Source organism: Coenobita brevimanus, chromosome 53 (genome assembly GCF_032717465.1).
Source record: "Coenobita brevimanus isolate Jiangsu-jjx chromosome 53, ASM3271746v2, whole genome shotgun sequence".
Classification (NCBI taxonomy): domain Eukaryota; kingdom Metazoa; phylum Arthropoda; class Malacostraca; order Decapoda; family Coenobitidae; genus Coenobita; species Coenobita brevimanus.
This window is the reverse complement of record NC_137006.1, coordinates 28,637,191-28,663,785: the sequence shown is the minus strand read 5'-3', so window position 1 is coordinate 28,663,785 and position 26,595 is coordinate 28,637,191. Positions and strand designations below refer to the sequence as shown.

The 26,595-nt window shown below is 42.6% G+C and overlaps 1 protein-coding gene across 1 annotated transcript in view; it reads right to left on the bottom strand.

The window, feature by feature from the left end:
* LOC145400781 (metabotropic glutamate receptor 6-like) overlaps nucleotides 1-26,595 on the bottom strand; it is a 351,959-nt gene that overhangs the window by 50,782 nt on the left and 274,582 nt on the right. The window contains exons 13-14 of the mRNA XM_080273218.1: nucleotides 18,042-18,245; nucleotides 16,719-16,910 (exon numbers count right to left, since the gene is read on the bottom strand). Of these exons, the coding sequence (XP_080129344.1) occupies nucleotides 16,719-16,910; nucleotides 18,042-18,245 (396 nt within the window). The remainder of the gene's footprint in view (nucleotides 1-16,718; nucleotides 16,911-18,041; nucleotides 18,246-26,595) is intronic.

Here is a 26,595-nt window from a genome sequence, read left to right as displayed (position 1 = left end):
CAGCAAAGGGGGATGGTCAGGAACTAGTCCTGAGGGCTGATGAAACGGGAGCTCCAGCACTCCCTGTCATCAGCTTTCCATCCATCTCGGGAGTACTGCCCTGCTCGACTGGTGCTACAGTTAGGATCAATTAGGTTAGGATACGAAATTTTAATTTAGGTTAAGGTAATGTAAGCTAGGTATGGGTAGGCTAGAATAAATGAGGTTATGATCATATGGGTTGGGTTTGGATAAAATTTATTGCATTTATAAGGGAAGATTGGTGCCAAGACGGGGTTGTATGACGGCGCTCGTCTGTCTTCGGCCCGAAAGACTAGAAAATGCACTCAGGAAAAAACAAAAAAAAGCATTAAAGACTTCGGGGAAAAAAATTAAATAGAGGAAAACGGCAAAATAAGGTGGTCTCATATCTTCTTGAAGATTACCCCTCAGGTCTTCCACGCAGGCATACATATGTGGTAGCTCATCTGCCATAAAATTGGCCTCAGCACAATTTAGAGTGGCGTAATTTAACTAATCATCATCATTATCCATGGCAAGTAGGGCCATGCAAAGCTGTGGAAAGACATCACTGGTAAGATGAGCCTCATGACCAGCAACTGTTATGATCATAAACTGATCATCTTGTTCTTTTATTGTGAACCGGAAGAGAAAAATCTGGATTCAGATCCAAACCAGATCATGATCTGCTCTGCGACCTGTGAATGCAAATACTAGAGGCCATTAAAGAATGTCAGTCTGCTCTTTGGATATTTTTTATTTTTAAACTGACTAGGCTAGAAACAGTTGGCCACTATTACGGAGACAACGTTCAAACAACAGACAGCTTGCTCTGAAGCAAAAATTGAATCAAATCTAATACAAACAGTATAGACGCTGTTCGCGCCGTTTCTTCTACATCAAACAAACAGGATCTGGCCAACCTGTCGCTGATCACGGCAGCAGTTCTCTCCCACTTACAAAAACCGCTTCCGCACCACCTGCCCGCAGCTCTCCTTTGGGTCTGCAACACTCACAAACTCCTTATCATTGTAGGTTTAACCGTGACAGATCGTCAAGTAGGCCTTCATCTTCGCATTCCACTGTGACTTGATATTGTGGCACACAGGAACAGGTGAAAGCGGGCTGTATCTGCGCCAGAATATTTTTAGGAAACAGAGGAGGAGGAGAAGTCAGTCTAACACCCGTACATGTGGACGCAAGTCTTGCACATATCACAAAGACTTTCGCACTCTCCTGGTGAATGCAGAATACTTGCTCGTAGACCGCGGCGGGAAGACCAGGCTAGACTTTGGAACATCTCTCCCTAGTAAAGACAGAGGAATCTGTACCACCACTTGGCATCATCAACGCTTAACATCGTTAGGTGTTGTGGTATGTGGGAAATTTGGTGACACTGATGTTTCTCTTTTTATAGATATACGCGTGCCTGTCAATTTGATTTTAGAGGTCTCCTTCCGTCAGATCAAATTGCACTTGCGTGGAGTTACATTCTTGAGCCACCTGATCTTTGTCTTTGCGGTGTGCATGGTACTGAGTTTGACGTTCGTGGCAAAGTGCGTCTTGATATTTCCTTACATAATGAGGCAAAGCCACTTAATTGTGAATTCTATGTCACCTGTATGCTCCGAAACCCTGCTGATATTTTACTTGGAAGTACTTCTATGTTCCATTCAAGAACAGATTTATTGCCTGCTAGTAGAGGAATTTCTACTGATGGCCATTGTGTTCAAGCCCTGGATTGCCCATATCTCATTCAATTGTAAGTAGCTGAAATTTCAGAGAGATCAACAATTGTGATCAACTCCAGGACACTTTCACCTGTGTCTGACCCTCATAACTCCTCCGCTCATACAAACAACACGACTATGTCTCAGCCAAATCCTGAATTTGCTCATCGTAATTCACCTAACTAAAGTTATATAACTAAAACTGAGACCATTCACACATGGGTGCTGTCCTATAGCGGTGACACAAAGAGGAATTCTTCTTCTCCCTTATCTAACACCGTTCCGGTAGTGAATGTACTACAGCAGGAAGAGACGAGAAGGGCGGTGATAAATCAGTGCACAGTTTTGTTGCTGCACGAACTTATGAAAGTCTCTGCCAAGGTTGTACGAGCGCAAAAAGGAGTGGATGCAATAACACTGCCTGAAACATGTCCCGTGAACTGTTTAACCATTGAGTCCACCTTGTGGTCAGTGCTGAAGGATGATCTACCTTTTTTGTACCCGATTAAAACTACCAATGCTCCTTTGAAGGTTAAGAGTAGGACAAAGAAGGAATTTCCTGGTGTACCCAGCAGCTACAGTGGTATGCCACGATTTGCCCGTCTCTATGTCTGGGTTTTGTTCAGTGACTAGCATCTAATAATTCAGCGATTGTATTAGCAAATTCTTCCACGGACACTGAACAAAAATTGAAACAAGGTGAATATTTAGAACACAGGAATCAACTGTTTAACCTGCTCTCAGAATTTAAGGAAGTCGCAGCCTTGCCTCGTGAACGTGTGGGCAATACTTACCTTCTGATACACTCCATCATGTTGGAACCAGGCGTTCAACCACTGTATGTGCCTGTGCACAGACTGCCACACAAACAACTAGTTGTATCTAATAAATAATTAAAATGATGCTTGAAATGACGTCCTTGAAAACCAGACAGTTCATGGAATAGCCCTCTGTTTCTGGTGACCAGTGAGCTGTGTCTTGTAATTATCGTATGGTACACGTAAAAGCAGCGCAAATGCAATGACAGTGTTCTCCTCTCTTCGCCTTCTTATTGGTTATTGGCAAGTGGAGATGGATGAGACTTTCCGTCCAATCGCGGCATATAGCACTCCATCTGGAGTTTACAGCCCTTTGGGTTGGGAAATAAAGTCTCAGTCTTTATGGTTAATTTACACAGTTTTCCAAGGTATGACTGGACATTCCCTTTTTGCTTGTCTTAATGACATCGTCATTAGCAGCTGTATACAAGAACACAAAGAAAACTGAATCAGATTTTCGAAAGGCTGTCACCTGTTGGCCTTAAAATTAACACCTTTAGGGATGTAATGTTGATGTGTTTACGGATTAAGTGACACTGATGCGTTTGCATGTCAGCGCTAATGTATTCGGGAACTGTGTCCAAATGCCTTGAAATCTGGGAACGTGAACACACATCGCGTTCTCACAAATGAACTGGACAGGGGCAACGTCGCCTAATATGTGTCACTAGCTCGTCATGGGTAAGGCTGGAAGGAAATAGTCCCAGCCATGAGTCTGAAGCCGTCTTCTAAGGGGGAGTGTGACCATTTAAATGGGAGTGGCAACCCTCGTGTGTGCCGGAGGGAAAACCCCTATCTTTACACTGCTCTAACATCGCTTATTTTCAAGTTACAGTATCTCAGTTGTTCAGTGAACAATTATATGGTCAATATATGGTACGTGACACGCTTACGAAAATACCGAAAATGCTTTTGGCGTAACACCCGATATGAGAGTGGCGCACTCTATAAAAAAGAAAAAATCTTATCTCCTTAGCTGCTTACATCAACATGCAGTTGATTGCATTCTCTTTCAAAAAGGTGTACAATCGTATATACCGATACCAATTGCCAATCTCAAGGCAAAAAAAATCATCAAAACAAAATGATCATCGTTATGTGCAAAGCCATATCTTATACACCTACGAGACTCATATATTTTACCATTTACAGAACTGTATTTGGTGTCATTGTATTTAGCAGAAGCCATACGTCATATACTGTACATACAAACCAAATAACAGTTATTATGGTTTTCCTGATACGTCAACGAAAATGACCGATAATGCTACAGAGTCATATTAGTATCTCCGAGACAGCGTACATTATTCCGCTACGAACATGTAGTTAGTTCATTCTCTTCCTAAAGGGCAATATTATAGTATTCATACAAAAATACCATAACCCATATTTCTCAGTGAAGAAAACGTATAGGTGTAGTCCAGGATGGCACATATCACTGTTCAAGCCCATTACACTCGTTTATTATTTCCGGTATGAATTTGGGTTTACATTCATACTTTAGCCACTGAAATATCCTTTTCATTCATACTCCGTTCAGAAAAGTATCTCCAATAGTTTGTGTACTTAGAACGAAAGAAAAAAAAATTGGTTCTACTTATAATAGAAATGTCTAGTTTGTTTTATAATATTCTTACAGAGATAAACGTCACGATTCTATTATAAAAGAGCACCTTTTCAAGAATATGTAGGCGAATTCCAGATAAGAATGCAGTGTGTATAAACATTTCGCCTGCAACTTTTTCTTCTAAACACACTTATAGTTCACAAACTATTGAGTTTTTCTCATTTCTGTTTGTTGCACCGTGCTCATTTTTTTTTTTTCCTTTCTATCTGTACTCGATTAATGCACATACATCAGTTAGCGGCGATGCACGAAGAGTGGGAAGTTAGCGATACTGTGCATTTTTAAAAATCCAGGCATCGCATCACAGTGTTAGAAACAGTTCTCATTTTTTTTTTCCCCTAAATTCAGTTGCTTCGGCGCTGATTATGATAGAAAAGTCTGGTTTCCTTTATGCTATTCGTAAGATTCTGAGCGCGCGCTCATAGAGTTTACCTATCAAAAAATATTTTGAGCAACATAGGCTAAAAATTAATTTATTTCAATGTTTATCAGGGGAAAAAATGAAAAATTCGTACAAGTAGCTGTTCCATTCATTTGAAAGAAAAGCAAAATTTGATGAAAGGAAAAGGTATAAGTGGTTTTCCATGATCAACCCAGGAGGAAACCACTTGCATGCGAGTGCTTGAGCAACAAAACAGGAAATCACAATTAGCGCCGCGTTTTTGTCGTCCAAGCTGGAGCTTGGGATTCGAAGCGCGTCTTGGGGCGATTGATTTCTGTCCGCAAAAACAGTCCAGGATCTGTAGAACCGAAAAATTGCACCTGCCGAGCGCAATGTAAACAGAGGGATTCGCCGAAGAAGATCATCTGACGAATATGCAACTTACACGAAGTCCTTTATTTGTGCTGAACTGGCTCAGTATGTCGTTATTATTAGCCATCTGCACCCTAATTTTACGCACATCGTGCGATTTTCATTATATTTATCACGTATGTGTCTTTGCTGGCCGTTCTTACTCTCCCTAAGCTGCAGGAAGACTGCTCCCGACCACGCTTGGGTGAGATAACAAGACGGTCTTGGTTTCAATGACAAATGCTTGGGCCGGCTTCGTATCACTTTGGCCGACAAAAACGACGCAGCTTGGTTTCACCGAAGATGGCTTCGAATCCAATCCCTCAGCTTGGACGACAAAAACGAGGTTTCTATTGTCACAAGGTTTGCTCAGCTACTCTCACGTTGTTGCCTCCCACGCCACAAGTTCTCTCTTTCTCTCTCTCTCTCTCTCTCTCTCTCTCTCTCTCTCTCTCTCTCTCTCTCTCTCTCTCTCTCTCTCTGTACATATAGACATTTGCATATTATCAGAAAGTTTCTCTAAAAAGCCTGATGGAAGCCAGGTACAAGAAACAGTTTAATGTGAGCAGTAAGCGCTCTGATGAAAAATATTGCTCAAATTTCCTTTACTGCTTCCAACGTCATGTGAGCAAGGCCGGGATAAAAAAGAAAAAAGAAAAAAAAAGAAACACGCACCCACACACCTTTCAAAATCTGTAGGTGAAAACTAGCTATGTGTACAATGTATAAATATATGACATGCAACTTTATAAACATTTATAGATCCCAAACTATTGGGCTTAGATCATTTCTGTTTGTTGTTTCGTGCTTAGAAATTATTTTTGTTGCTCCCCGTTCTAGATTTTTGCACATACATCAGTTAACAGCGATGCAGACAGAGGGCGAAGTTGTTTATACTCCGCGGTTTTGACTTCTCGTCAAAATTGTATTTGTCTATCGCCCTATCGTATTTCTGAGGCATGCACTTGAAAATTCGCAGAAAAGAGCCGGACCAGAAAGTTCTAAAAAATTTTTCTCGACCAGCGTGCAATTGGGAAGCACCTCAGTGCAGTGCGCCATGGCTATGAACTAATCCATCCGTCCCTAAAGGTGTTAGCATGACTAAATGCCATTTTCTTACGAAACAAACTCCTCAGTCACGTGGTGGATGCTAATGGTATTGATACATCAGATGAAAAGATCCAGGAAATTAAGAACTCTCCTACTCCGAGTGATGTTTATGGCGTCCGTACTGGTTAGGCCTCTGGGAATTCTCGGCTGTTCATTAACAGTTATGTCCACTGGACACTGCCCAACCTGTTCCATCACGAGCGAAATTTTTAATGAAGTATGGATGTGTCTTATGTGGTCCGAAGCCGAAATTAAGACGTTTAATGCTCTGATTGAGGCACTTATAAATATCCGTGTTCTGGCCTTTCCAGACTATAGTAAACCTCTCCTCCTGCGCACTAACACCTCTGGCAAAGGTATGGGATGCAGTTTAGTGATGAAATAAGGACGTGCGTAACAGCTTATGCTGGTCGTGTCCTTACATTTGCCGAAAGTAACTATACCGTCACTCACTGAGAAGCCCTGGCGGTAATTTGGCCGCTAAACCATTTCTGAGACATTGTACGTGGCTACCCAATCCTTATCCAAAAAGACCATTTGCCTGGGTGTGGTATCATCAAGGGAAGTAATCTGTCAGTCCATTTCGCTTGCTGTTCATAGTTCAGGACTTTAATCCTACTTTAAATTTCTTCCTGGTACAGTAAAACTATTGTAGTAGCCGAAGTCTTGTCATGGAACGTTGCTATGATATCATCTCCCGCAGATTGCATACCTCTAGATTATGATCTTGTCAGGAGTCACCAACTTGTCAGTCCTGCTTGGCATCAGGTCATTTATTTCTCAGAGTTTGAGGATGATTCCACCTTACCAAAATTATCGGTATCGCTCACTGATTTCGAGCTACAGAATGACATTCTGTGCAGCAAATCTTTTAATACAGGGAAGGATGTGTAACACTATAAGAGGACGGGGTAGTCTGCCAGTAGAAGGCAGGTTAATCGCACAAGTCCACCCCGCAAAATCCCTATCCTTACTCCTATCAAACCACTGATTTGTTAGGCTGATGGATCGGAGATCTGAAGCTTCGTTCACTCTCACGTCTTGCCGCACATAATGTTACTTTCATTTATCCTACTATTAGGTGTATTATTACATCAACAGATCCATCTTCAGTTCCATGAGAAGTGATTATATTGTAAGTTTTAGCAGATTTCAGTAGAATGATAATTGATAGAGTTTCGTTTCCAAATGAACCCATCCAGCCACACAACGCACCAATCCAATCACCCTCCCAGAGCACCCTGCCTACGCAATTTTCTCAGCCAACCTGGCGACCCACCGTGCCATCCACCCTGACGACCCACTCTGCCCACACATTCCGACGACCCATCTTGCTCACCAACCCCTGCCACCCACTCTCCTCACCCACATATTCCACGCACCTGCTCACCCATCAGTGTCATCCATTACATCTACCCACACAACCTTCACAACGTACCCATCTACCTCTTCCTCAACACTCACCCACCTGCCTACCCCCCGCCCTGGGAACCCACCCATCTTATCCACCCACTCCTCTCATCGACCCTCTCTTCCATCTATATGCCAAACCACCCTTCTTAACCACCCCCATTCACCCTCATCCCACACCCATTCGAACCCCCACTTATCCACCAAACTCACTCCATCCAAACCTAACTTTCCGACCCATCCCACCACCCACCGATCCAGCCACTGACCCACCCAGCCAACCCCAAGCATTTGCTCATTAATCCACCTACCCGTATAACCCACCCCAAGCCACTCCTCACATCCAACCCAACAACCCTCCCCCCCACCCCACCATTAACAACCATCCCTCCCACCCACCTTGGCGATGCACACCCACCTACTCAACCTCACAAACCCCACCCACTTACTCAACCTCACTAACCACACCCACCCAACCAACTGACTCCAAAACACACACACACACACACACACACACACACACACACACACACAAGTGACATATATATACACACAGAGGGACATACACACACACAGACATACACAAACATTGAGCAAAGCAATATTTTGTTCTAGCTTTCGTGTGTGACTGGGAGTACACCGCAAAGGAACATCGCGAGCATGCATATGATTAGAGGTGGGGAGTTGTGTTTAGCACCATAGTGCAGGGAAAAGGGAAAGCAGATCGTGATATATCGGGGAAGCATTCTGTTCTGAAGTATAAATTCACCAGCAAGCTCATTCCCGGTGTTGCAGCTACTATCTATCTATCTATATACCTAGGCTGCTTCCCCCAAGGAAAGGGAGGTAGCCGAGACAGGACGACACACTCCCCATTTACTCATCCATTCAAACACATCCATTCGCATCTTAGCCCCAAAGGGGAGAACGGACAGATCCTCACCGCACCACACCGCACAAGGGTCAACTGCGCAATGCAATCAGTGACATCCGCAGAAGGGCCCGACAGCAGAACTGGTTTACCCCTGCCACATCATAAGAGACCCATCCCCTTACCCGCACCTGACCTGACTAGCTGATCAGACCAAATGCGGGAGAATATCCCCTCAGGGCTGCGTCATCACTTATTCATTCACAATTTCTCTCCATTTATTTCTGTCACGCACAGCCACTCTTCCTTGCTCAACAGACATCCCTCTCGCATCCAGCGCTCTCTTCACACTGTCCATCCATCCTATTCGTGGTCTTCCTCTCAGCCTTACACCTCTCACATCAGATCTAGTTATCTTTTTCACCAATCGCTCATTACCCATTCTCTCCATATGCCCAAACCATCGCAACACCCTCTGCTCAACTCTACCAGCCATCTCCCGAACAACTCCAGTTCTCCTTCGCACTTCATCATTTTGCACCCGATCCATACGCGTCACTCCACACATACTCCTCAGACACCTCATCTCCATTACATTCAAACTTTTCCTCTCTGCTACACCCATATTCCATGTTTCAGCCCCATATAACGCAGTCGGTACCACAACACCCTCATACACCCTTCTCTTTACATCCATTCTAAGTGAACAACATTTAAACACTTTTTTCATTCCTCCCAGCACCTTTCCTACTTCATTTATTCTAAACTTCACTTCTGCATCTATTATTCCATCCACAGCAACATGTGACCCTAGATATTTAAAACAATCTACCTCCTCAAGCAACTCACCATTCAAAACTATATTCATCCCCCTACCATCTATCAACCTCGTACACTTCATCACTTTACTCTTATTCTCATTTACTTTCAATTTCCTCCTTTCACACACCCTTCCAAACTCCTCTACCAACTGTCTCAATCTCTCCTCTGAACTTAATGTAACCTAACCTAATCAAACCTAACCTGAACACACACTTCTAAGTGACTATACCTGAAATGAGCTTGCTGGTGAATCTATACTTCAAAACACAGTGCCTCCCCTATACAGTAATATATTCCGAAAAACTGAATCCGTGAAATCTTAATCCGGAAATCTATAAAATCACAATGTCAGACATTCTATAGGAAGAGATGAAACAGGCAGATGAAGCTGGCAAGGCGAGGCAGAGGGATGGGAAAGGAGGGAGGTAGAGGGGGGAGGATCTGGGGACTGTGAAGACGGAGGATGAGATGTGGAACAGTTCAGTATCGTTCCAATAGCAACTTGCACAGAATATTGACTTGAATCTTCGACATACAGTACATCGTTTAATTCAGGTATGTTATGGATATATTTCCATTAGACTTCCATGCCATGCTGTCTAATCGGCCATTGTGTTGATGGACGAGTATTTCGGTAAAATTCTGAATATCGTAACTTTACTAGCTTCATTATTACTTGCCGTTCATACTGTTGAATGATTATAGTCGACCACCAAACAGCAATTCGTGACATGGAACCACTCTTCCTCGGACAATAACAAGCACTGTGGATAATTAGTGGATGAAGTATTTGTGAACTACTATACTGTGTGTGTGTGTGCTTCTCTGTTGTGTCCGTCGTTTTGAGGCCAGGGTGAGGAGATTCGTGAAGCTACTGTGATTGTTCCACGAGACGCAGCATAGAACTGGTGTCCGGAAGTTTTCCTCAGATCATTCACGTTCGAGTTTAAAAGCAAACATTGTAACGTTTATTACGTCTATCTATCTATTGCCAGACGCCTTAATCCCTTATAGGAGGTGGCCACAAACAAATCGCCTCCACGTCACCCTGTCCCTCGCCATTTCACTGCCCTGCTCCCAATTCACCCCCCCTCCCTCATATACCTCTCCATTCAATCCTTCCATCTCATCCTTGGCCTTCCTCTCCCTCTCTCCCCCTTTACCTCATTCACATACACTCTCCTCGTCAGTCTCTCACTCCCCATCCTCTCCACATGGCCAAACTACCTCAATGTGTTTCTCCTAATGCTTCCTATCACATCCACATCCACACCACGGCGCTTCTTCACATCCTCATTTGTCAGCCTTTCTCTCCATGTGACTCCACAGGCTCCTCTCAAATAATTCATTTCCATTGCTCTCACTCTTGATTTATGCCCCTCCAACAACGTCCAAGCTTCACTCCCATACGTGAGAGTTGGTATCACAATACTGTCATGTAATAACTTTTTCACTTCCATGCTAACTTCACTGTTTCTTATCACTGCCTTCATGGAACCAGCAACTTTCTTCCTTGTTGTACCCTTTCAAGCACTTCATCCTCCAAACTTCCATCTTTACTCATCACACTACCCAAGTACTTAAACGTACTCACATTTTCCATTTCCTCATCATCCAACCCCATTGTACATTCATTCACTTCACCTCTCTCGAAGACCATTACTTTACTCTTCCCTACATTCACCTATAAATTCCGTTTCTTACGCACTCTCCCAAACTCATCCACCAAGCCTTGCAGCCCCTCTTCGTCTTCACTTATCAACACAGTATCATCTGCAAACAACAGTACAGGGAGTTTCCAAACTCAGCCCTCTCTCATTAGGGCCACTTCAGTATCCACTGCCCTACCTTGTATCTCTTTTATAGCCCCATCCACATGCAGACTGAACAACCATGGAGACATGACATATCCCTGTTTCAACCCAACCTTCAAATAGAAAAACTCACATAGTTCACTATCCACACGCACTGCAGCCTTAGCACCCTCATACATACTCTTCACAGCATTCAACAACTTCCCATCTACTCCATATATTCCTAATACTTTCCACAATCCTTGTCTATCCACCCTGTTATATGCTTTCTCCAAATCCATGAAGGCCGCATACAACTTCTTTCCCTTCTCTAGACACTTTTCCACTAAAGATCTAAGAATGAATATCTGATCTACACAACCTTCTCCCTTCCTAAAGCCTCCCTGTTCTTCTCCAACTAATTCCTCTATTATTTCCCTAACTCTGTCAATAAGTATCTTACCGTATACTTTTCCTATTACACTAAGAAGACAAAGCCCTTATGATTACCACACTCCTCTTTTTCCCCTTTCCCTTTGTACAAGGGAATAATTATACTGACTTCCAATCCTCCGGGACTTTACCTTCCTCCCAGGCCAATCTGCACATCTTCCACATCCATTCTACTACTATCTCTCCCCCATGCTTCAGCATTAAACCACACACTTCATCCATTCTTGGGGCTTTCCCCATTTTGACTTTCTTCATTGCTTCCACAACTTCCATCCTACTGATTTTTGCCTGTCTTCTCACCTCCCTCCTTCTCCCAGTCATTCCCCAGCCATTTATTCTCGCATTACTGTCATTCTCTATGTTCAACAATTCATTAAAGTGTTCTCTCCATCTGCACACTTTTTCTCCCTTCTCAACTGGTAATCTACCATTTTTATCTTTCACTCCCCTACTAACTTCATTGCCACCCTATCTGACCCTCTTCAACTCTTTCCATAACATTTTCTTACATACCCTCCACTTGACACTCAAATTCCTTCCAAATTCCTCATCCACTCTCTTCTTGCTCTCTCTTACTAATCTTTTCACTTTCCTCTTCCTTTCTGCATACAATTCTCTCTTCCGTGTCTCAACTCCTTCCACGCCCCTATTTCTCATCCATTCGCTATATGCTTTCTTCTTTTGTGCCATAGCCTGTCTCACCTCTTCATTCCACAATGCTGTTCCTTGCACCCCTTTCCATCTTTTCTTCACCCCACACACCACCTCATATGCTTCACATATTTCCACTTTGAATATCTTGCACATACATTCCTCGTTTCCCATCTGCTCCAATTCATATTTATCTAATCGTTCTTCCACTTCTCTCTTATATTCTGCCTTTTTCTCATCCTCTTGTAACTATTCCACTCTCCTTGTATGTACTGCTTCCTCCTGTCCTTCCCTCCTATTTCTCCATTTTACTTGGACCTTGATTCTGACCACCACTTGGTGGTGGTCAGAAAGTCCACTCCCCCAACCTCTATATGCTCTTGCATCCAATACACATCTTCGCATCCTTTCATCCACACACATATAATCAATCATTGCCTTTCTTTCATTCAGTTCACCATCCATCCTTCTCATCAGTTGCCATGTATAACTGTGGATCATTTTGTGCCTGAAGAGGGTACTGGCTATCACCAACCCCCTCCCGGCACAAATGTCCACTAAAGCACTGCAATTCTCATCTGTCTCAGCAGGCACACCACACTCACCAACTACTCCATCCACCTTCACAGTCCCTACTTTACCATTCATATCACCAATCAAAAACACTCTCTCATTCCTTTCAAACTTTTCCATGCACACTTCCACATTTGTCCAGAACTCTTCTCTCACCCTGCTTGCATGATCTTGTTTTGGCGCATACACACAAACACCCCACATTTGCAGTCCAACTTTCAGTCTTACTCACACCATCCTTGAACCAACTGATCCATACTCTCTTATATTCTCCTTCTATCTGTTACAACAATACACACTCCTTCTTTTGCCCTCTCATTCTCACCTACTCCTGCACATACACCCCATCCATACTCCCATTCTCTCACACTCTTACCTCGCCATTTAGTTTCTGTTAATCCACATACATCCACTTTCGCACCCTCAAGCATCTGGACAATCTCTCTCTCTCTTTCACCTCATCATTTGCACCCCTTACATTCCAGGTCGCCGTCTGTACCGTGTCCTTTGTACGGTCCTTAGTCGTCATCTTTTGGTCAGTCCTGGTCCGAGGCTTCTTGTTCGTATTTTTAGTTAGCTGTTTTCCGGGAAGGGGCACTAACCCTCCGCCAACCCACTTGCTGTCACGTAGGGAACACGTGTCGGTTGGTTATAAGGTTACCACCCAGCGTTGTAAATGATTTCCTGGTTTACAGGAAATCATTTGGCTTGTCACTCGATGTAGAGCTACCCTAAACACAAGGTACCACTACACTAAGTGGGTGGATGATGGGCGCCCCCACTTACCACAAGCCTCCACCTAAAAAATTATTACCTAATAGTATTATTTAACTATGGTGACATGCCTGAGATTCTGACAGACTAGGAGTTTTTGCTTGAGTTTTACTTGATTATACGTCTTCATAACCTTTTATATAGTGTTTTTTATTTGCTAGATATTAAGAGTGACTCCTTCCTTTTAAATTAACCTTAGTACCTTATACAGTAATTGTATGTTGCTTTTTGTCTATATCAAGCATTGTTCTGCTTAGCATCATTTATCTAGTTTACTTTATTTACAATTACTTACAACAAGTTTGCTTGTCTGAATTATTTTGGTATTTACAGTATTTGGGTTTATTACCCCAATCATTACATTACTATTTAAGACCATTCATATTATTTATTCCCTTTCCATATTAATCTCTAGCATATTGATGATTAGCTATATACTTTACTATTGACTATTTTCCACTAGTTTTGCTGACCAGATTATCCTTCAATTTTACTATAGTCTCACCAATCTAAAACCAAGGTTTGGGTGGAGTCCAGCCGGGGATTTCCCGGCGTACAGCGCTGCCTTGTTTCCTATACTCTGATTGGCTAGTGGCTGACCTGACACCGTTAGAGCTCGCCGCTCACATCTCGCCACCTGGCCTGACATGACTTCACCCACTTCTGTGTGTGTGTGTGTTTGTGTATGTGTGTGTGTGTAAAGACAAACTAATTTAAGTTATAAATATAACCAAAATAATGAATTTAAAAATCGCATTCTCTCTCTCTCATATAATTTATGATTCCCAGTATGGGCCTGGATGTTGCCGCTCGTGAGTGTTTTAACTTATTTATTTCTATTAAGAAAATAGCGTATGTTCTACTGATTCCTTCAAATTATATTATAAACGTAACTGTTACATTACTTACCCAACTTAGAACTACCGTGAAAGTCGGTAAAAGTAACTACATTTTTTTCAGCAACACTGTAAAATATGTATGCCACGTTTCTTTATTGATGTACAATAGCCATATGCATTACAAGTTTACCTACCTTTGATATGCTAGAATACTTACGTTTATATTGTATTAGGATGTGTGTACCTATCTGTGATGCCTATTACATATATAACAGAATCTACTCATCGCTCGTTTAGGAAGTATGGCATGGCTGCACCCAGCGCCAGACCCCACCCAAACCTTGGTTTTAGATTGGTGAGACTTTAGTCCTTTCCTGCAAAAATTTGCAGAACTAATTAATAGCCTTTCCATTGCAAATACCAATATATTTTTGTAACGTTACAGACCCCACAATGACCAGTTCTGACCAAAAATTCAAAAAAATTGTTTCTGTATATTTTTGCTTGTCGCGATTTCTGAGGATCTCGCGCCATTGTGTTGCGCGCGATAACCACAATTTTCCCTACCTAACGCAAAATATATATAGGTGGATATCTATTAACGTTCTCGTGAAAGAAACGAACAAATGCACAGACACACATACACAGCTTGATTTATTGTTTAGACTGGTGCTTTCTGTAAAAATTTGTGGGACTAATACCCTTTCCATCACAAAATGTTTGCAAATACCATTAACTTTGTTACCATGCCGTTATTGAGGCAACAATGACCCAATTCTGACCAAAAAGTCGAATAAAATTATCACATATTTTTGCGTTTCGTCATTTCCGGCTATTTTGCACTTTCGCGTCGTGCAATATCGCCAACATTTTTGTTTGGCATTTTTCTGACACTCTTTGGACTTACCCCGCCTTACTGCAGAAAGAATTGGGTCGATAAATATTACTGTTATCATTATATAAACGAACAAATACACAGACATATATATATATATATATATATATAGCTTGACATTATTATATAGACTGCAGCCTAGGTATGCCTAGTATTCCTAAATCCTTTTCTTAGTTTTATATTACATTTAACAACCATTTCTTGAACTATTTATTTATTCCATTGAACTTTCATTGAGATAGATAGATAGACAGATAAACAGATGGATTATTAGATAGACATAGATAGATAGATAGACAGACAGACAGACAGACATAGATAGATAGATAGATATGCATTTATATTTCTTGTACTCTTCTGCTCTTAATTTAATTTAATTTTGTCTTTTCTTATATTATTCATTCTAGTTCACAAGATTGGGCATTAGGAATTATTTAGCATCTACTTTTTTTTTCTTTATTTATTTTATTGTCTTTAATTCTTCTTCTTAAATCTTTTTTCTATTTTTATTTTTTTAAGCTAATTTTTCATTGTATTTCTTTTGCATCTTGCATTCCTAACCTGGATTATTTTTGTTGACATTCTTGTCATGTCATACCTTTTTATTCATTGCTTTATTTGTGATATGTGTCTGGAGATGCATGAGGCGTGACCGAGCATTGTTACTATTACTTCAATTGAATGTACAACGTATGCGACACATATGCTACTCTGTCTTCATTTACGTACCGTAGTGAAGGTGGTGCGCTGCTTCACTTCGACATTTCGCTGGAATTGAGCTAAGGTGTTGATGATGGAAGGGCAATAGGGTTGTTGATTTGTACTGAGAGCATTCCAGTGCCATGACAGGACCTTTGTCTCATCGTCAGTCCCCAGCTGAACATCGCAAGGAAAGGAGCACACGATCACGCTCTTCAACCTATCAAAAAAGGACGGAGACGGGACCGATGCATTTTTAACCCATTGGATCCCAGGGGTGCTGGGCAAGGTGGCACTGGGTGGGTACTAAGCGTACCGTCCTCCGCCTATCGGCTCATAGTCGCGAAGCTCACAGGTCCCTACCCGGGGGTTCTCGACTTTATGAAGGCTTGAAAAATCCCAGTTCTGTGCAGTATTCTGGACACTGGGCTACAATGGGTTAATAACACCACAGTTATCATCCGCTGAAAGCACTTTAAGCAATTTAACATGTGAAACAACAGAAGACGCAAAACAATATGCATAAGAACAAAACTCGATAACAAAAGAATCCAGCTGGACAGAGACGATGGGTGAACAGTATGAGGTGTGAGCGTGGCGATAGGAAGGAGTGCATCATCCAGACGTTACCTCCTTCAGTCTGAGGACGTTATATGCATTTCATTTTACATTTTCAGATAGTTACATCCAGCCTAGGAGACTCCCTTAATGAGGAGGGGGGTAATGAAGGCTATATTTAACTCTTCGTCTTTAAAGTACCGTATGTATCCTGGGATGAGTTAAGTCGTCTGAGGGTAGCCCCTAAATAACACATCATCTGATTTAAGAAAAGAGAACAAGGGAATATCAGAACAACTGACCTGTACAGAGACAGCCAGTGAACATATACACAGCTGTGATCTTGGTGATATGAAGGAGGGTCGCTTGGTGGTGCGCTTGCCTGCATTGAATATCCTGCTGATGCGGTTGGTCTTGGTGAGTAGGGCGCTATACACCACCGTGAAGCAGAACCCAAGGCCGAACCTCTGCACACCACACACCACTGCTGATGGCTGGGTAAGAGGAGAGATATTTTGATATTAAGTGGCCATAATTGGTCTGGCCTTCAGCTGAAATTATTCGAAAATGATACAAACTAACCTAACCTGAATTAAATCTTTGGTCGCCGCACATTGCTCCTGATGGCTGTATGGAAGGAAAGAGGTTTTAATTCGATTTGTTCTGACCTAACTTGATCTTCAATTCTTACCTAAAGCTGACCTGACCTCGCCTGACCTGAAAAAACTAATCTAGCCTAACCCTAGAGGGAAATGCCCTCATATCACCATAGGCGGCTGCAAATGAGGGATTTTTTTTTTTTTTTAAACTTCGCTTATTCATGTTTGCGGTTATCCCGTACCCACGAAATAGTGTCCTGGCATGCTAGGTTAAGCCCCAGTACTTGTTCCTTCCTCCTTTAACACTTAATTCTTCATATCTCTCTTTTAAGATATAAAGCCCTGGTAAAATTTTTATTTTCCTTGTAAGTCTGAACCAGAATGAGATGATATAAACTATTTTAATTTTGGCACCAAGCTGACCTGAACTAATCTCAGACCAAACCACTGTACGCCATACACCACCAATGGCATATAACCTTACTTCTTATCAAACATCTGAACGATATACTCTGCCGTTGATTGCTGTGCAAGAAGGTAAAGACTTTGGCACAACTTGGCATGGCCTGACGTACGCCTTAATTTGACCTGACTGTAACTTAACCTAACCTTACCCAGCCTGATCCACTTGGCAGAACACAGCAGCATTGATGTCTGTCTGGGAAGGGAGACTGTGATCTGACCTGTCAGACCTGGCGGCAGTATATAGCCAGTTCAAAATAATGATTATTATTGATGTTATTGTTGTTGCCCAGGCTAAGCTGGACGTGAGCTTATTGAACTGCATGCTGAAGCTACCCTTCTGCAATCCGCCTTCCATCCTTCTGAGGACAGGAGGGAAGATTACTGACGTTTTTATAACTAGCCAGCGAAGTCCCCCAGCTTTATCGCTACCATCACGTGCTGAGGCAGATCTTTTTTACCTAAATTTTATTATAAAATTTCAACTTAACCATTTTGGATATTAATGATAAAACCTAAGCATTTATTAGAAACTCAAACATCATGCACACTCCATTCAGCTACCTTGAGCACGAAAACAAAGGTAAGAGCATAACAGAAGAAGATGCCGGACAGCAGCACGTAAGACAACTCTCTGCCTGAGGCACGAACGACGGGCGTGCTGTGGTGGGACAGGAACACCCACACCACTATCCCTGTCATCACCAGCCCCACAGACGAGAAGACCATCGCGCCCACCGCCCACCACGAGTCAGGCCGAATGTATACCTGCAAGGGTAATAAGAATATAATATAAGGAAAGTACGTGGGTCGGCTCGCATATTCCCGATGTCTGCAGCTATTCGGCACAAGGAGAAATTGGAACAAATCAGCGCACGCAGTGCGTGTGGGTGTGTGTAGGGGAGTTATAGTCAGCTATACTCGCACAAGTAAAGAAAACTAGTTTAACGGGTAGCTTGCTCCTTTTGTGGGCAGATACAATAGGTTAGGTTAGGTGAAGTTAGGTTAGTGAAAAGTCACTAGCCTAACCTAACTAACCACTAATCTACCCCTACCTAACTTAACCTATCCTAAACCCAACCTAACCTAGTATATCTGCCCATAGAAGGAGCAAGTTACCCGATAAATTAGTTTTCTTTACCCGTGCGGGGATGGTTGGACTGACCTCCCTCCCCACATCCCCGCACTCCCTGCACGCGCTGATTGGTTCTAATTTCTCCGAGTGCCGAGTAGCAACAGACATCGGGAATATGCGGTCGGCCCATGCGAAGCAATGGGTACTAAACATTAAAAATAAGTCAAGTTCATTATGGAAGCAGGCCATTCTCCACCCAAGAAAAACCTTCAAGTAAAACTTAGGAAACGTGAGAAGGAAAATGGGAAGGCAATTGCTGTAATTTCTTTTGTTCTTGGTACTTCCAATTGATTTTATATATAGCTTTCTTTGCCAAAAAAGTTAAATCGTCTCTGCAAACTTTCAGGAGAATATAAAAACCTTAACTATTTTATGAGGGGGATAGATGGTTTGAGAGTTGAGTAATTAAGAAATTATTTCCTGAGGTACTGTCACTTACGTTCAGTTGAATGTATCAGAAAATGATCTGCTATACCTCATACCAATTAATCTGGCCAGTCATGTATGGCAACACTGTTCCTACCGAGATTCTGATTGGCTGGAGGTGTTTGTTCGATTTCGTTGTTGCTAGAACTGATACTCTTTTTATTATCAGATGTGATACTGAGTTTGTCGACAATACAACCGTCAAAAGCAATAAGAAATCCGTTATACACTTAACAACAATGAAATTTTCGTAGAAAGAAAGAGATACTGAGTCAACAAAGTATTACAACAGTCCATGTCAAGGTCAGCATTCGAACAATTCCTTTAAATCTCCGACACTCCGTCATATAACAGAAAATTAAGGAAACCTGCTTAATCTAAGTGTTGGTATAACACAATTTAAATTTTAAGATCAGTCCGCACCCTTAAATCGTGCCACAATTCTGAATAATTATAAATTCTAATGAAAAGACGAGTTCTGCGGGGAGGGAGGTTTGAAAAAATCGCGAAAAATCAAAGTAGGCTAAAGGAAAACTATTTCATTTTATATCCTCTATTATCACAGTACGGACTGATCTTAAAATTTAAATTGTGTTATACCAACGCTTAGATTAAGCAGGTTTCCTTAATTTTCCGTTATATGACGGAGTGTCAGAGATTCAAAGGAATTGGTCGAATGCTGACCTTAACTTGGACTGTTATAATACATTGTTGACTCAATACCTCTTTCTTCCTACGAAAATTTGTTGTTAAGTATATAACGGATTTCTTATTGCTTTTGACGATTGTATTGTCAACAAACTCAGTATCACATCTGATAATAAAAAGAGTATCAATTTTAGCAACAACGAAATCGAACAAACACCTCCAGCCAATCAGAATCTCGGCAGGAACAGTGTTGCCATACATGCCTGGCCAGATTAATTGGTATGAGGTATAACTTCCTTCTACTTCCCAATCAGTGTACCATATCTTTGAGCTGGGCTGAGTCGCAGTGTGTGGATGACTGAAACTCTGCCCAGAGAGAGCTCACCCAAAATGGGCAGTTCCCCAAGACTTTTACAGATTCAGTTGGCATAGTCATTTGGTGGAAACTAGACTGTCAGTCTACAGTCTCGTAAGGGTACAGTTTATATATATTCACCCACCTGACCCAACACATCAAAGAACTCTAGACCAAATAAAAGTGTAGAATAACTCGGACAATGCCGGGTAACAGCCCTTAAATTCACGGGTTAGCTCGGTGACACTCTACAGATGGGGACGAAAGCTGACCAAATATATCATTTCTCTTAAGGTCTGACCACTAAGTAAATGAGTGAAGGCAACCGAGTGGGGGCCACAGAAGACGGGTGCGATCAAACGCTGCGGCAGGATTTTTTTTTTTTTTTTTTTTTTCTCCAGTGCTCTTGCAGTGTAGTAAAATAAATGCTCTGGTACTTTGCTTGATATGGGATGCATCATGTATGATCAGAACAACAACCATTTATGTTTTGTTTTTGTTTTTTTCTGAGCTATCGGAACAAGAGAAAATTTTTGTCACTTTTATTTTCTGTGGGCCCGCGTACGCATGGGCTTATGCTCTCCTCCATATCCACTAGCCGTATATGTGGCTAACCCTTTGGGTTACAGTAATGTTTTCTCTAGCCCAAATCCATCTGAGTCACTTGCGTCCTGTGTGGCCTCGGCCAGTGTCTCACTTACCTCTGGTGATGTGATTCTCATATTATTGGTGGCAATTCAACACTGAGTCGCAGGAGGAGTGTCGATGCATCACAGAGACAGAAAATATGTATAATACTCTCATTGTATTTTATTTACTTCCTTGAAACTGTACGAGTAATTTTCATTATTCCACTTACCATAATTTTTTCATAATATGTAAACTATGGTCTGTACTGGTTAACTTTGCAATTAATACTGTACGTCAGCAACATTATTAGGGATGTCATCTATACTGTAAGTTGGCCAATATGATTTTAAAATTTTGCGCGCGCGGGTGTGCCTGCGTGCGTGTGGGGGGGGCTTGGGGGTTTTTGTGTGTGCGCATTTTTTTGCAAGTGCATGTGTGCGTGTGTGTGTGTGTGTGTGTGTGTGTGTGTGTGTGTGTGTGTGTGTGTGTGTGTGTGTGTGTGTGTGTACGTTCGTGAGCGTGTGTGTGCGTGAATGTGTAAATGTGTGTAATTGTGTGTGAATGTGACTGTGCGTTCTGTGTGTATGTACATGTACGTGTTTGTGTGAGCGTAAGTGCATGTCTGTATGCTCGCGTGTGAGCTTGTCTTTGTGAGCGTGTGTGTGTGACGTTTCAGGGTGTTTGCGTGCTTCTGTATGTGTGTGTGTGAATGTGTGTGCATGACTGTGGGTGTATGCTCTATATGCGTGCGTGATTGTGTGCGTGATTGTGTGCAGGTGTGTGCGTGTGCATGTGTGTGTGCATCTTTTTGTATTAGCATTTGTGTGTGTGTGTGTGTGTGTGTGTGTGTGTGTGTGTGTGTGTGCGTGTGCATGTGTGTGTGCATCTTTTTGTATTAGCATTTGTGTGTGTGTGTGTGTGTGTGTGTGTGTGTGTGTGTGTGTGTGTGTGCGTGTGTGTGTGTGTGTGTGTGTGTGTGTGTGTGGTCATGTGTATGTGAGTGTATGTGTTCTAGTGTTTGAGTTATAGGATGTGCATGCACTTTTGTGTACACATGTACAATGGATGTGTTTGCACGTGTGTGTGTGTGTGTGTGTGTGTGTGTGTGTGTGTGTGTGTGTGTGTGTGTGTGTGTGTGTGTAAGTGCGTGTTTTTGATTTTGTGTGTGTGCGTGGTTGTATATGTGCATGTGTATGTGCACATGTATTTGTGTGTGTGTATGTTAGTGTGTGCGTGCGCGTTTGTGCGTCTATGCTCATCTGTAAGCGTGTGTTGGTGTACGTGTGTGTGCATGTGTGTATGTACATGTGTGGGTCGGACGTGTGAGTATGCGTGAATGTGTGCTTGAGCATGAATAAGTGTGTGTGCATGTGTGTGCGTGTGTTCATGTGTGTATGAATGTTCATCTGAGCCCTAGTGTACTCGTACAATCGCGCTCATGATTGCCTTAGACACCTGTGGTGCAGGGTGTTTGGCCCGCTGTACTCCTACTGAACGACAGGTAGTTAAGTCTGACTGCCCTACCAACACAGTGAAGCTGAAAATGGAACCGCTTCTTACAAACGAGATAGTGAAAAAAGAGATGGGTGGGATATGAACAATAATGATGGCCAGTATCATTGCACATATGGCAATACAACACGGAATAATTTTACTGAAATAATTCCACCTACTATTGATTACATAAGCTTGAAAGATGAAGAGATATGTTGCGTGGTTTGTTGTCCGCCATTCACCTCCCCGAGAATTTGCTACGGACGTGTGATTAATGCATTAGTGTGTGTGTGTGTGTGTGTGTGTGTGTGTGTGTGTGTGTGTGTGTGTGTGTGTGTGTGTGTGTGTGCATGTCTGTGCATGTGTATACGTGCGTGTCTGAGTGCATGCATGTGTGTGTGTTTGTGGCCGTGTGTATTTGCGCATATGTGCGTGTTCGCCTCTGTATCTTCGTACGTGAATTAGCGTGAATGTGGGCGTGCGGATGTATGTACGTGTGTACACCTGTGTGTGTGCGTGTACATGTATTTGCGTGTGTGCAATGTGTGTGCGCATGTGTCCGTGCCTGCGTGTAAGCATGTGTGTGTTACAGTTTGAGTGTGTGCACGTGTGTGTGTGTGTGTGTGTGTGTGTGTGTGTGTGTGTGTGTGTGTCTGTGTTTGCATGTGTGTGTGTGCGCAAGAGTGTGTGCACGTGTGTGCGTGTGTGTGAGTGTTTGTGTGCGTGTATGTGTGTGTGTCCATATGTGTTTGCGCCTGCCTGTGCGTTAATGCGCGTAAGCTTGCATGCGGAATTGAATGTGTGAGCGTGTGCGTGCTAATGCTTGTCCATATGTGTGTGTGTGTGTGTGTGTGTGTGTGTGTGTGTGTGTGTGTGTGTGTGTGTGTGTGTGTGTCATGAACCGATTTTTACTCATGTTCATATTTTCTCTCCACAGAGAAACACAGAATCCTCACATTGACCTATTTCTCCACGGGCATATTTTCACCCATTTGACCAATGGTCCTCCTTGGGCCCATTTCCCCAAGGACAATATTTCCCACCGAATTATTTTTCCACATGAACTAGTTCTTATCACAGGCCTAATCCACATGAACCTATTATCTCACTGACTATTCGCTCACCCCTTCTATCCACCCACCCCACCTACCCGCCAGCACATTCTACCGAATAACCTCCCCACACACCCTGTTCACCTGCCCACTCTTCTCGCCTACCCTAACCAAACACCCTACAACGCCACACCACCCACCCTCCCACCCACCGACAGAAACAGCACATCTGCCCACCCATAAACCCACTCACATTCCCTCCCCTCCCAATACTACCATTTAACCCACTTCTGTCACCCCACCCATCCATCCAACTAACATCACTCATCCGCTTCACCTACACATCTACCCAATCACCCTGTCCATCCACCACGACCAATCCACCCACTCACTAACCCCGCCAGTCCACCCACACCACCAACCCTCCCCACCTACCCACCAACCACGCCAACTCACCCACCACATCAACCTTGCCCACCCACCCACCTCACTAACCCTGCCCATCCACCCACCCACTTTACCAACCCCGCCCAAACACGCCTGCCCACCAACATACCCACCAGGCCACTGACCTTCACCTGCTGGATTACTTGCAAGATTCCACACACACACACACACATTCTCTCTCTCTCTCTCTCTCTCTCTCTCTCTCTCTCTCTCTCTCTCTCTCTCTCCCTCTCTCTCTCTCTTTCATGCACTCACACGCGCAGAATCATTGATTCTTTTATAGCATAGATATTAAGATGATGAGGATAGTGATAATAATAATACTGAAAATGTCGGTAACGATTCTGATAACAGTAATGCTGATGATGAAGGTGATGAAGCCGATAACAACGACGGTAACGTTTCTGATACCATTAGGTTAACCCATCGTGTCCGGCATATATTCTCATCAACCCTTCTCCCAGTCAGGCATCTCTGAAAAAAATTGTCTATTTTTAAACCTCCATATCTCAGTTAATACACAAAAATAAAAACCTAAGTGCCATAATACTCACCAATCCTTTGACTTCAAGCTGATTGCCTCAGATGGTCCGTGAAGTGCGTGTCAGAGATAGAGAGTGGGGAAAGGGGGCAATTTTTGTTGTTTTTTGCCTGCACCCGTATGCGTGACAGAAGTGCGGTGACACAACTAAGGCTTAGACTAGCCCTCCACAATAATAACACTTCCAAAAAACCCCAGTCCATTACAAACACCATTTCCGGGTATGTTTTCCAAAACTGTGGCGTGATTTCTGCTGTGAGTCTTGTAACCATAGCAACGACCTTGAGGCAGGCTGGCTTAGGTACAATACCTGCTTGCCTCACCACCGCTCCATTACCAACACCTTAAACACACACACACACACACACACACACACACACACACACACACTAAGAGATTTATGTTTGGCTTGCACTGTCGCTCAGTTCTAGCACCGCTGTGCCGCTAGAAGTCTGGGTATTGCAACAACTACTACAAATACTACCACTACTACTACAACTACCACTATTACAACTACTACTACAATTACCACTACTACAACTACTGCTACTACTACTACTACCACTACTACAGTTACTACTGCTACTGCAACTTTTTTATACAAGAAACAAGGAACCAAAGGCCAGGAGCTTGCAAACCGTTCCTTAGAAGAAAGAAACAAAAACAATACAAAAGAGAGCCAAATTCAAGATCCGTTCATTTCGAGATGCCTGGACACATTGCGTTTGAAAGACTGGAGATCATAGGAAGACAGAGGGAGACATTTCCAGAGTTGATCTGTTGCATAAATGAAGGACTGGGAGTAACGGTTAACTCCTGCATTAGAGAGCTGGACAGAAAAGGGATGAGAGTTTGTTGCCAGACGGGTGCGTAGCATCCGTCATAGAGGTAGAGGGATGCAAGCAGACAGTTCAGAGGAGCAATGACCATGGAAGTAGCAATAGAAAAGAGATAAAAATGAAACAGTGCTGCAAAGAGACAGAGGTTGAAGGAAGCCAGTAAGAGGAGGAGAGTTAATTAGATGAAAAGCCTTTGACCCCATCCTATTGAGAAGAGCTGTATGTGGGGAGCTTCCCCACACATAAGAGTTGTACTCCAAACAGGGGCGAATAAAACCCGTGTATAAAGTCAACAACTGTGCAGGGGAAAAGAAGGTAAGGAATCGGCTTAGCACACCTAATCTCTTGGAAGCAGATTTTACAAGAGATGTAATGTGATCTTTCCAAGATAAATCCCGAGTGAATGAAACCCCAAGCAAGTTCAAGGATGATGAAGGATTGAGCTGGATAATAATAATAAACATTAGTGGGTACTCGTGTGGAAGATTGTGTCAGGTTCATAGGTGTAAAAACTAAGTCTTTGAGGCATTAAAAACAAGTTTATTTTTACCTCAGAGATACGAGCGAAGTTAGACATTAGGTGTGCTATTGCCTCATCCCTTGTTTGTTGAAGTAACTGCTGAGATGGACGTTGCAGGAACCGAATGGAAAGGTGAAGGACAGAATCATCAGTGTACGGGTGGATAGGGTTGGATGTACAGCATAGAAAGTCATTGATAAATAAAAGGAAGAGAGTTGGTGATAGGACAGAGCCCTGAGGAACATCACTGTTGGTAGATCTAGGAGAAGGACGATGGCCGTCTACAAAAGCAGCTACAGAATGACCAGAAAGGAAGCCAGAGATGAAGGCACAGATAGAAGGATAGAAACCGTAAGAGGGCAGTTTGGAAACTAAAGATTTATGCCAGACTCGATCGAAAGCCTTTGAGATGTCAAGTACAATGGCAAAGCTTTCACCAAGTCCCGAGTGGAGGATGACCAGGAGTCTGAAAGGTAGGTGAGAAGATCGCCAGTGGTGCGTCTCTGATGGAACCCATACTGCAACTACTACTACTACCACTACTAATAAAACTACTATCACTACTACTGCTATTACTACTTAAAACCTACACAAAAGCATTGTGAACAAAATAGTTATTCACGTACTGTCCATAATCGAAAGTATTATCCACTACAACCAAATTTTTTTCCTGTGATTTGTACTTTTTCCTCAAATACAGAAAAAAACTTTCAATAAAAAACAAGGCACTGATTTCATCATGAAAGAGACTTTCAGCTTTCATCATGAAACAAACTTTCTGCTTCCATTATTCACATAAATAGACACAGTGGTGGTGCGAGGCTTACCTTATCACATTTCCTCCTTCTTCCCACCTACACCTCCTCCCTTTTTCCACGTCACTATATTTTCCACTGTAACAGATTTTATTTCCTGTGATTTGTACTTTTTCACCATAACAAACATACACACATGAAAACTATCACTAAAAAATAAGGCACTGATTTATTCATGAAAAAAATTTCTGCTTTTATTATTCACATAAATACACA